The following is a 12,459-nucleotide window of genomic DNA, read 5'->3' on the forward strand; positions in this document are numbered from 1 at the left end:
GGGGGGCAAAAAATCCAATATAGAGGCACTGCAGAAATGCTGTTAATTTGAAAAGGATTCAAAACAATTAAAACAAATGTAGTATTGCAGTAAATGGGAATGACCGAGGTAAGGCCATGTGTCACACATGTTTATGCCTGTCATAAAAGAAGATGGAAGGTATGCTGACAGTGGATTTACTCTATGTTCAGCATCTATGTACAGCTGTCAAACAAATTACCAGGAAGCAAAAAGAAGAAACCTGTAAATCTTTTTTGTTGTTCATTTAAAGAAACATATGAAATACACCACACTACAGAAATAAAAATATATGCTACCCAAACTCTATAAATCAGCTTTCTCTCAAATTTAAAGATCCACACACATGCAGTGAACTAAAGAAATATATTTAATGTAATCAAAACTCAAAAGCAGCCCCTGAATTTCCACTGCATATTTACAGAGTGAAATTCTGCTTACAGTCAGGTTTTTGCCATGTTTTCAATGGGTCCAAGGTTCCAACATTGTCTTTTGGGAAAGTAAGTAGGAAGCTGAACTAGCATGCGGAGAATTAACACGAGAAATCTACTGTGTTGAGGAAAAAAATATTTTACTGTTTTTTAAAATTGCACATGAAGTAAGAAAGAAATGGAAAAGCAAATACACAGCTAATTAGTAGGTAGTCCACTTGTATATCAACAGCAGCAGAGCTACAAAGCACCATAAACCAAACCAGGTCACCAAGAAATCTGGTGCACTGTTAGCTGATGGGATGATGCCACTAGGCATTCCCAAATTACCTTTTAACCAGCTACTTCAGGTACATCTGCAAAATGTGCAGTCCCTGCTGTAGGCCACAGTACAGCATATCCTTTTTTTCAAGATGTTATCTTCACCATCCATAATTTTACTGAGCTAGGTTATTTATACAAAACAAAATAGGCTGCAACATGGCATGTTTTGATCAGCTATGACAATGTCCATGCAGTTGCATTTGATATAAAATAGAAAAATGAATTTATTTTTTTTTCCACAGTATGTGCATTCAGTTCCAACTAAAGGACCAGAAAAGGCCCCATACAAGTATCACTTAAGCTGTCATTCATAATAAAAAATAGTTGGAAAAGTCATATTAAAATTAATTTTTGTTTGCAAGAAGGTTCAGTAATCGATCATTCCATATCTAACTTTGAATGCCACATGGCAAAGAGGGTGAGCATTTTCATTAAAGCAAAACAGGGCAATGAAAATTATACTGTTAATTGAATATGATCACTGAACAAAAAAAACCAACCCTGAATATCTACTCTTAAAATCAAAACTCTGTAAAGCCTCTGTCACTGAAAGCTGTTGCCTTACTACTTGATGCCAATATAAACTGGAAAGGAGCAAGAATTTTGCTATGAAAACAATTTATCTCAATTATAGTATCACACTAATTAGACACAACAAGAAAAAAGCCCTCTGCCACATTATGCCAGTAATAATTCATCTAGTGAGGTCTACTCTTTCAATTAAATTAGATAAATGTGGGTTTTTTTGGTGTGTTTTTCTTTACTGTAAGCAGTGTTACAATTTGCTGTTTTAACCAGCAATCAGGGTGTGAGAAACAGACGCACTACCATGATGCTGAAATAATCTTAACCCTATTCCATCTCCCATAGCAATGAAAAAATCATCTTTAGAAATATGGCAAGTGCCTGCACAACTCTCTAGCTATAGACACATACAACCTTTAAGGAAATCCTGTGCTATCCTTGGTGACAACTGGAAAGCGAGGAGCTTAAGTTTCAAAGCTTCAAAGTTGATTTTCTGAAAAACCATTTTTTCCATTACACATTTAACTGAGAAAACTTTGTTAACCAAAAGGAAAAATATACAGGAGTCTGATACTCTACTAATTTTTTCAAGAAATGTATAAATTATCAATTTGGCTTGTGGCAAAACAGGATGAGCAAAAGTCTAAGTGGAACCAGCCATATAAATGGGTTGGGTTTTATTCCTCTAGTTTTGACTGGCAATTTGCTTCTCAGAGTGTAGCAGACTTGATCCAGTGAAAGTTGGTATAAATCAGCAGTATAATGTTGATGACCTTTAGTTACAGCTAATTTCCTGCTCAACACATTCATTAACTAAGCTTTTAGATCCATCTATATAAAAAGAAAAATGTTGGTATGGTTGAAATCAGTATCTCACTTCACAAACAAAAAAATTAATACCTCCATGTTTTCTTTTCAGATAAAAATGTGCAGTCTCTGTGCTTGGTAATAACTTGCTGTGCAGTTATCAAGCTGTTGCCTTACAAAACATGTAACTGTGTCGTTATACAAGTTGATCACAAAACCTGTGATCTTTAAACCAGAATTCTACTTTGTGGGGAATTTAGGGGAATGCAGAGAGGAGACAAGTGCTCAAGAGGCATTGCTGGCTGGTTAGCACCTGGAATTAAGCTGAGATCCTCATAAAATTTGGGCTAAAGTAAATTGACTTGGAAGTCTCTAATTGACTTAAAATCTTTCACTGACTTCCAGTGTTAATCTCTATTTTCCACTATCATTAAAAACCTGAGTAACTGAGGCAGAGATAAAGTACTTCTCCATAAAGTATATAAAATCCTAAGGTACTTGACAAGCCATCAAATACTAGATGCCCTGTCCCACTTTGAAAAGACATCATATTATCTGCAAAGTGCTAATTAGTTCTTTAGCAACCAGCCCTCTCACAGGCTTCAGTTGAGGAAGGGTTCCCTGTTCAGACCAGAAGCTGTCCAGCATTACAGCTTTTGTACACACATCAGGAGCAAGCACAAAGGTCAAGCACTCCTTAAGAAGGATCACAACAGCATTTAGTCCATGTTAAGCCTGTAATTCAATACCAATACTTTCTAATCAATACACTACTTCACAGCGGTAGCTGACAGAGCTAAACTGATAGGATCTGCTCAGCTAACATACATTTAAACCTAAATAGAAACATTTAACTGGAGTTTATCTTCAACACTGAGTGAAGACCCACAGAAGCAATGAACTGGAACATGCAACCTGAGACAATGGAAAATATTACTGAAGAAAAGCATCGTTAATATACTGAAAGAAGCATATAAAATGCCACACACATCTCAGTGCTCAAGCACTGCATAATTAATCTAATTTCTCTTACAGGTAATCATCTTCTTTAAAATAAAACAGCTAGAACAGTTCAGTGGTGTTACTTTCCCATATTATGGACTGTCTAGTTTAGCATCATAGCAGACAGCATATTTATTTCCTGCCTAAGACTAAGTAAAGCTACATCTCAATACAGAATTGGAAGATGAGGAGCGCCTTGTTACACAGGATCCTATGTACCTAACTTACAAGGCAGATGATCTGTTTCCTTATTCACCAGGCTGCAAACCACTGAAGAAATATTTATGATCTACTAATGCCATCATAGTTTACTGTGATACTATTGTGGAAGTCTGAGGCCCTCAGAATAAGTCTACAAGAGCATAAATCTGAAATTGCTGAGGCATAAGAAAACACTGTTTTGTCATAGACTTCATATGTATTACCCTGATGAGCAGAGGAGTGACTGTGAAGTCTCCCTCTCCACTTCTACTTTTCATTCCATGTACAAAATGGTAAAAGCAGGTAGAATAAACCAAAAAACCCTGCACCACTAGACATGAATGAAGTTAGACTGTGTTAAAGGTTTCATTTTTCATAAGTACATTGCCAAGATGTTTTGAGTCAAAACTTCTGAAAGATATTCAGCTACCCAGACACTGAAGGATATTCTTTCCTTGAATAAATTTTTTATACTCTTAAAGTGTATGAGCTTATACATCCACTTAGGATACTAATGACCTTGCAAAAAACTACACTGGTTGCTGGTCTGCCCATTAATATCAGTCCTTCCAGCTAAGCCTTTGAAAAGAAAAGTTGAAATAAAATTTAAATAGATACTATGACATAACACACAGCTCTCAAGAAGACCTTCTATGTGACTATGTCAAAAGCTATTGTAACTTATATTAAGATGTACAAATAATGCCTCTCTCTTTTCCCTCCCAACCTAAAATCATGTTTCAATGAGCACTGCTGACAGTATTTGGCAGAGCTGTTTCAGTGCTTCGACCTGAAACCAGAAAGAAAAATTCCAAGCACGTCATTAGCAGGTTAAGCGAGATAAAATGCCAGTCCTCAAAAACAGAGATTTTAGGCTAAAAATTGTGAGATGAAAAAGTTACTTCCACAAAAATCCCTAACCTTCAGATCTGCACCTAAATAGCCCAATGACAGCTTCTTATTTTTATTTTTTAAAAATGAAGTTCCGGTAGAGAGTCACGTAAGACTAACTCCCTCCATGTAGACACATTATAGCTGAAGTAGAAGTTCCTCTATTTACTTGTCCCCATGTAAATAACCTCATTTAATTCTTTTCTAAAAGCTACTTACAGACATAGAAAATATTATTTAAAAGGTCTAAGGCTAAAACTGAGAATTTCTCCTTCACTAAACTCACTCAATATCCTAAAATTCAAGAGTTAGTTATTCTGCTGGGGCCACGTAACTTTAAACAACAAATTGCTTCCAGGTCTCAGTTAACTGTCAGGCATGCCACTGTCTCTTAAGTATCCAGAGTTCCTACAGAATTTAACAAGTCTCCTAGTTATTTTCTGGAGTTATTTTAAAACAATTATTTCCTGAAATTAGAAAGCAAAGTATACACCTATGCCATGAACCATTTTAATCTGACATGAGGCAGGATCTTGCCTGAACACTCTTGTCTACAATCTCATGTCATTACAGTCAAGAGAAGGAAGCACCAACGTTTGCAAACTGTTGTCCACTTAAGTCTGCAGAGTGCCAGTAGGTCTGTTTATCTTCCCAGCACTACCTCTTTGCAGATATTTTCTTTCTCCAGAAGAAGCTTCTAGAGACAGTTGTGACCTTTCTTTTATATGCTCTCTTTCCCTCCAAATTCCCTTTGAATTCCACTTTTAGCTTTACTTAATGCATATTTTGTCAAGACCTTTTCCACTGATCAGCAATAATGAAATTTATTCATGTCACCTAAACTAGACAAATTAGTAAGCCAAGGAGAACATCAAATACAGAAGCAAAAAAGGCAACAAAAATTCAGATATGTTTTCTAGCTCTACACCAAAGAGATGTTTAAAAAAACCCAACAGAACAGTTATGAGCAGTGTAGTCAAACAACACAACCAAATAAAGTAGCACATCTTTTTCCTTTACTACTACACTGCTCATCATTTAACCAAGATGAAAAACCAAGTTCTCTGTAGGGATCTGCATGAAGGGAAAGTTAAGGCATCCACTGTTCACACAAAGATCACAGAATTTAAGATTCTCTACAAACACAAAATACCTAAAACAAACTGTGCAGGTGAATATTATGACAACATCACTAACTGCAAATGAGAAGACACTCACGTTACTACTATATATTGCCTCTGAATTGTAACAGCTTTTCCAGGCTAGAATGCAAAAAAAGACCTTTAATGCTTACATAGTTTTCAAAAAGTGCATTTGTACAATCATACCTATTTCCACATAGCGGTTTGGAAGGTCACGCATTTCACTGGCATGCCGTTCTTTTACTGAGCAAATCTAGGAAACAGAGATGGGGATCATTATGGTGAACAACCTGTAATTCCAGAAATTGTACTAACTCTTTCCAGAAACTCCTTTTCTTACTGAGGCATTCTTGGACATGCATTTCTGTATTTTGAAAAACACTGGCTGTAAAACAGCGATGATGCATCACTAAAGAAGGAAACCAGAAAGAAGGGCTGTAGCTGTAGACCACAACCTTATAAATACACTGGGAGAGGAGAGGGGAAGATGGACACATGAGAGAAATCTAATAACCTCTGCCCACTATGATTTCTTCAAAGTAGCATATATGTGAGTTTAGTTTTGGTATCTTCTCACACTTTGCATCACGCTACTGTAACTTCCAATAACAGGAGGAGAGCACACAATGAAATGCAAACACCCAAATGTGGTGAAGCACGCACAACAAAAGAGGGAAGACAGATGCCAAACTTATGACAAGCCTCTTCATTTGTAAAACTCCAAGTTTAATGCTCCAAAAGCTTTTTACGCTTCACGTACCTCATTTTACCCTCCCTTTCCATCTACTCCTACAAAGCACTTTTAATTTCCGACTGTGCAGTGATGTAGCAGTCTGTTATTAGAAAACAGCTAACAGGCTTGTAACAAACTCATGTCAGGTGTTGGTCTGAGCAAATCATAGCCAGTCTGCAGTGCACAAGTTTGAAATGCCAATTCCCTGCTGAAAGCAGAACAAAACCCTAACCAGCCTGTCCCCCCAGCCCGCCTCATTTTTTATTATGGTTGACCGAAATCATGTGGCTGTTTTAGCAGTCACAGCCTCCTCAGCCCCCAAAACAGTCCTCCCCCAAAATAACGCATGATGAGTTGCTCTTCCTTAATGCTAATCAAAAGAAATGAACTCAACAGCCCACTAAAAGCTTTCTAAAGAGGAAATCTCTCCAAGGCACAGAGAAGTGTCCCTGAGGATTACATTCGCTGCATGCTCACACACAGAGATCTGCCTGACCGCTGGGTGTCTGTCACTCCTCCTCCTCCTCATGAGGGTCAGTACAATGACATTTCTATGGCAGCAGGAGTTCTGCACACTGTAGTCAAACCAAATTCTATTTTTTTCGATTGTCTTTGCTTTTCAGAAATAATCCTCCATTTGTCTGTGATAACAGCAAGCATTTATTACAACGACAGGTAACTGCACCTTTACTGAATTTCCCCAGCCAATAATCAGCGTTAAATTATCCTTCCAGCAAAGGCTGCAGGGATACATATCTGGGCGAAGGCTTATGTCATCTCGAGGCACATTGGTAATTCTTTGCTTGGAGATCATGTCAAGTATCTTCACGCCCTGAAAGTTTTAATACAAGAGAACTTTATTCAGTATGACAAACTCCTATTCACCACTTCCCATATTATTTTGTATGCTAAGGCAATCATAGCAGCTTATGGCCTAAGTTGCAGGTTAAGGCTGAGCATACCAACAGAAAAAGCTGTTGATACAAAGACCTATCTAATTCAGGAGGTGACAAAAGGAATGAAGTTAGAAATTTTTAATTCACATGCCAAATGAAAAGATACGAGAAGCGAATCAGTGACAGATTAGCAAATCCAGTGATGAAGGAGTGATGAAGGCTGATTCTATTACTGGAGAAATTAAGAAATCCCAGCTCTTCCACAACAACCCATGCAGAGAAGCAGAAATTTCCACCTTGAAAAAAGGAAAGATGTGAGCAACAGCTCATTAATGTGAATGAGTGCAATCTGAACTGCTAAAAAAAAGCATTTCCACTATTATATCAAAACAGAAAAGCAAGCATATTTAAATTCTCCTTAGATTTTTTCACTGGCTCCTCAGGAAATTTCCTAAACTTAAAGAACAAAAAGTTTAAAGAAGGGAAGATTAAAATCATTTGAAAGAGAGCGAGAGGAAAAAAAAGTTCCATTCATCAGATTTTTGCTATGTCATTTAGAAAAGGTGAGTTATAACCTTTCCAATAGCAAAATGGAGATTAATTTCATGCTAAGTAATGACCTGTACTTAGTGATTTAAAAACTAGTTCCTAAACCAAAAAAAAAAGCATTTTAGTAGATATTTCATTTAAGCTCAGTGAGCAGAAAAAAACAATTCTCATTATTACAGAAAAGGGGACAGAAGGGACCTTGAAAGGTCAGCATCCAGGATGCCATTCCATGTTAGGATATTTCTAAGAGACAAAACCAATGTAAAAGTTTACTCTGCTGTTTCTGTTCCCTCCCACTGTGGGTTTCTATATCCCCAGCTTCAACTGGGGAATCCCCAGATTCAACTGTTTATACATCAAAGAGTCTAAACATGGGGGTTGTGGTCTAAGCCATTTTTTGGAGGCTTGTTTTTTGTTTGGTTGGTTGGCTTGGTTTTTGTTTGTTTGGTTTTGTTTGGTTTGGGGTTTTTTTTAGTGCTTTATTTTCTGTTGTTTGGGTTTTTTTTAAATCACAAGGAGTGTGGACTAAGTGGTATGGGGGTGGGTTGGGTTTATTTTTCAGTGATCTTTGTAACTGAAGAACTGGGAGATCATGGAACACACTCCTGTTGGCATCTCTTAGGTTAACAGCCATCAAGGCTTCAGAAAACAACTTATCACAGAGCATCTGCAATGTACAGAGCCCAGATCTCTGAGTAACATGAACAAGGTACTTACGCTTTGTGTTTTCTAAGCTCATCTCACAAAATTTGCAATCTTGCTTGAACTGCATTTTAATAAAGTTGTCTTTTAGTAATCTTATCACTTTGTCTTCAAGGATGATTTTCAAATAAAAGCGACCCATATCACACCTGTTTTCTTACAAGGTAGCAAATCCTATATGGAATAGACTAGCTTACATTTCAAGTGCCTTTCAAACCAAGAGCAGAGGATCCTCTACAGTTAAAAGACTTCCAGAGTCAACTTCCTATCATGAAGGAGCCTAAAACCTGTTCAGAGGGGAGCTAGGCAGCCTTATGCCTCTAAGGATTTGGTCCATGGGTGCCTCAGTTTGTAAATGGCCATAGAGGAAGGAGAAGAGAGCACAGCTCCAAACAGGAGCTACCTGAGCATCTGACAAGCAGAATCAGACCTTGCCTAAATAACCTGGAACCCCATCTCAGAATATTCACTGTCAAACAAGCTCACATATATAGTGCCAAAAAAATCCAAACCAAACAAGGTGCAAGAAAATAAAATCTAAGTAGCCACACACAGACAGTAAGAAGTAAGGCTATACAAGATTTTCTCTAACTTCTACGAGAAAGAGAAAAAAAAAACACAAAGCCTTGCTAGAGAATTTTTTAAAAAGGTAAAGGGGGAAGGGAAAGGCCAATAACCAAATATATTAATCTTTTGGAGGGCAAGTGTCATTTCATTTTTCATTTAAAGATAGGCCTGACCGTGGCTTTTTGTCTCTGACAGATGGCTCTCAACATTTTATTACTATTCTGTGTTCTGATGTGGCACATCATCTCTAGGGATAGCTCTCCTCAACTGTCCTATCTATTCCCAGCAGATTCACCTAGAATATATATTTTAATTGTAAGGCTCTGAAGAGAACAAAACCATTAAAAAGAGCTGTTGTTAAGACGACCAAGCACTCATTGTACTTTCAATTCTAATGAAGTCATTAAAGGCAAACAAATAAACAAAGTCCACCTCTAACAATTTCATATTAAAATGGTTTTGAAAGGTATAAAGGAACAACAGATTTAAAATATTTTATTACATGCTTCCTTTCAGGAGGGAAAAACAACAGAAGGATAAAAGCTAGTGTTTTGGAAGTACTTTCACCACATTTTAAAATAAGGCTTTGGAATTTAGATGTGATACATACTTCAAAACATATCCTTCACTGCTGAGCTTTAAAACACAGACCTTGACCTATCAATTAGATATACAGTGATAGGTGAAATGCAACACTCAGCATGAAAGCAATGGTCCCCTTTAAAATATGAATTACACTTAGAGCAAAAAGGGCCTATTTTCTCCTAAATCTAGACTTTTCTAGTGGCCTACCAAAATAGGAAATTATTACTGTCATTTCTATAATCTGCAGCATTAGAAGTGCATATGAGAATGCCACTTCAGTACAAAATACAAAACACAGACAGGTTTTTAAGGTGGGGTGGGAATGGGGTTTGGGAGGTGGTGATGCTCTATTTTTATATAAAGAAGAGTTACATTGGCATTCCTTCCTCAGTTTGCTTCAATAAATTGCACTAGTCAAAACTCTGCTATACAATAATGCACCATAGTGATCATCCACAACAATGATTATGTAGAGGTACTTCTCTTAATTTCTTCAGAAATAGAAGTCATATGGAGAACACTGCAGCAGGAAACGCCAAAAGGAAAGTCTATGAAGAAATGGGATCCAGAACACCATCCTTCAATGCCTTTTATATTTGATTCTTTAAATGCACCATTTTTCAATGTAATATTTTGGCAATTAACAACAAAACATTTCAAATATCAGTATAATGCAGCGGTATTTTTGCTTATTTAACAGAGGTGACATTACTTACCATATTATTAGCCCAAGCAATTAAGTGTCCTCTCCATTTTACATTTCTTATATTTCCTTCCCCTTCATGTAAAACTGAAGGCTTCCATCTGTTCATCCAGCCCCTCTCGAATAACAGCAACTATGAAGAAGTGCAACAAGTAATATTTCTGTGACACAGTGTTGCATGAAAACATGTGAGGTCTTTTTTTGTTTCATTATCACTTAACCTACTTGGATTCAAGCGCAACAAAAAAAACCAATCCTAAAACAAAAAGCAAATATTGTAAAATATTTTCACATAGTACAAATACATTGGGAATCCTATATACTGTAGAATTCAAGTTACTTTAATAAAAGTATTAATAAGCAGGCCTTCAATCAAGTTTCTCCAGAGAACTTGTAAGTATTATTTCCATGTTAAGAATAAAGAAATTAAAGCATTTGAGAACATAAGCCTTCAGCACTATTGACAACACTTCAGAAAGCTGATTAAAGAAACCGGGCCACTTCACACCTATTCACTGATCTGCTAATAGGCTCCTTCTTCCCTCCTAAAACCAGATGACAGGAAAAGCATTCCGTGGGGTTGGTGTAGTCAAGGAAAATTCTCGAAAACCCCCAAGTTTCTGGCCTTTTGTTTGGCCCCAGGTGGAACTACGTGACCTTGTACAGGGCTCTTAGAGATGCTGTGTGTCCAGTTCTACACAAGCAGACTGCACTGTATCACAAGCACTGCTGATTCTGAAACTTCTGTGTTTGAGAATCTATGGTTCTGCAAATAGGAAAGGTTTTTTTTGAATATCTAGATGCATAGGAGATGTTACAAAATGCTTTGCAGCAGCCAAGAAAAACCCAGATCCAGGCAGATAGTTTGTGTTACAGTCCAGCTTTTTCTACAGGTTTCTGTATGGTTTTAGGAAGTTCCTTAATAGGATTATACCATGGAACCACTTCTTAGAATGAAGGAATGCCAGGTTGGAAGGGACCTCAAAGATAAACTGGTCCAGCCTCTTTTGGTAAAAACACTGGATACATGGCCCAGCACCATGTCAAGCTGAGTCTTAAAAGTGTCCAGTGTTGGGGAATGTTCGACTGTTGTCTTAGTGAAAAATTTCTGCTGGTGCCATTCGCTTCGAGTGATGCAAAGTGTAGCACTTGGAGGGAAGCTGAAGCATCTATGAAGATCATACTCCAAGGTATCAGGCCTGTCAACTTTTTCATGAGAATACTAACACAGAGACACATACACAAGCCAAACCTGAGCTCACTTGAGTGCAGTGATCACTAGGAGACGTAAAATTGCCACCTACAAGGGCTTTTACCATGCTAAAACCTAAGCCGAGTACTTTTGTCGCTAATATTTCCTAAGATCCAGCTTTTCATGCTTTTTTTATACATAGTTGCATGAATACATAAAATTATAAGACACTGACTGTTTAAAATAACATCTTTTAGCAAAGGAGTTTTTCAACTACACAAGATGCCCCTCTCTCCCAAAGCCACAAGGTGGCAGCAAAAGACAAGTATATTCTCCCAGAGTTTAACGCGGTCGCTATCAAGCATGGCTTATCAGAAACTTTTGCTTGAAGTGCACTACAGATATCAAACTCCTCACTCAAGCATACCTTCACATTTTAACCCCAGTCAAAATTACTCTGCATCCTTCAAAAAGCTCACATGAAGGTTCACCTTTTAGACAGATTATGGGGTTTTTTCCACATATGTAAAGGCTACTCAACAAATCTATGCACTATTTTATAGCAGCTAAGGCAAGACAACACTGAAAGCAGGTAACATCTATACTTGCAAGGCAGTGACATGCAGAGAAATTTCCATTGGCAGGCTGATAGGTGGACATGAAACACAGGAGAAACCCTCAGCCCAAACTTGTTAGTATCACTCAGAAGCTGAGAATGTCATTAAAAACTAAGTGCTATGTTGATTCAGACTTAAAAATTAGTTTTTTTCCTAGTTCACAAACTCCCAACCAGAGGCTTCTTTCAATACTGTCCAATAAAGACCACAGGAAAATACCTAGTATTTTCATCAGGACTCACTGGACAAGGCTGAGAAACTGACATGGACATTGTAAAAGGATAAAAGTGGCTAAATTCAATTATATTAACTTTGAATCTTTTCTGCTTGTGACTAAATAATGATTTAACTTTATTTATTACATGAAAGATCCAGAGTAAGCATTAGATGACACTTTATAGCTATTTTGTTACTGTTCATGCTTTGTGAACATCATACTTTTTCATGATTCTCTACCCGAATAGAAAATAACAAGAAAATAACCTGAAAAGCAACCAGTAAGAAAAAAATAAATAGAATTCTGCTTCAGTTTGTGCTCAATTCTAAGCACATGCTTAATTAAATTCTCTGAGCA

General features: G+C 37.2%; 1 protein-coding gene across 2 annotated transcripts in view; it reads right to left on the minus strand.

Annotated features, from left to right (window-relative positions):
• Positions 1–12,459, minus strand: part of VPS41 (vacuolar protein sorting 41 homolog (S. cerevisiae)) — a 95,068-nt gene that overhangs the window by 33,309 nt on the left and 49,300 nt on the right. For both annotated transcript variants that reach the window (XM_010001515.1, XM_010001516.1), the window contains 3 exons: positions 10,090–10,209; positions 6,760–6,906; positions 5,528–5,594 (listed from right to left, as the gene is read on the minus strand). In XM_010001515.1, the coding sequence (XP_009999817.1) occupies positions 5,528–5,594; positions 6,760–6,906; positions 10,090–10,209 (334 nt within the window). The remainder of the gene's footprint in view (positions 1–5,527; positions 5,595–6,759; positions 6,907–10,089; positions 10,210–12,459) is intronic.

Source organism: Chaetura pelagica, unplaced genomic scaffold (assembly GCF_000747805.2).
Source record: "Chaetura pelagica isolate M959 unplaced genomic scaffold, ChaPel_1.0 scaffold7, whole genome shotgun sequence".
Taxonomy (NCBI): Eukaryota; Metazoa; Chordata; class Aves; order Apodiformes; family Apodidae; genus Chaetura; species Chaetura pelagica.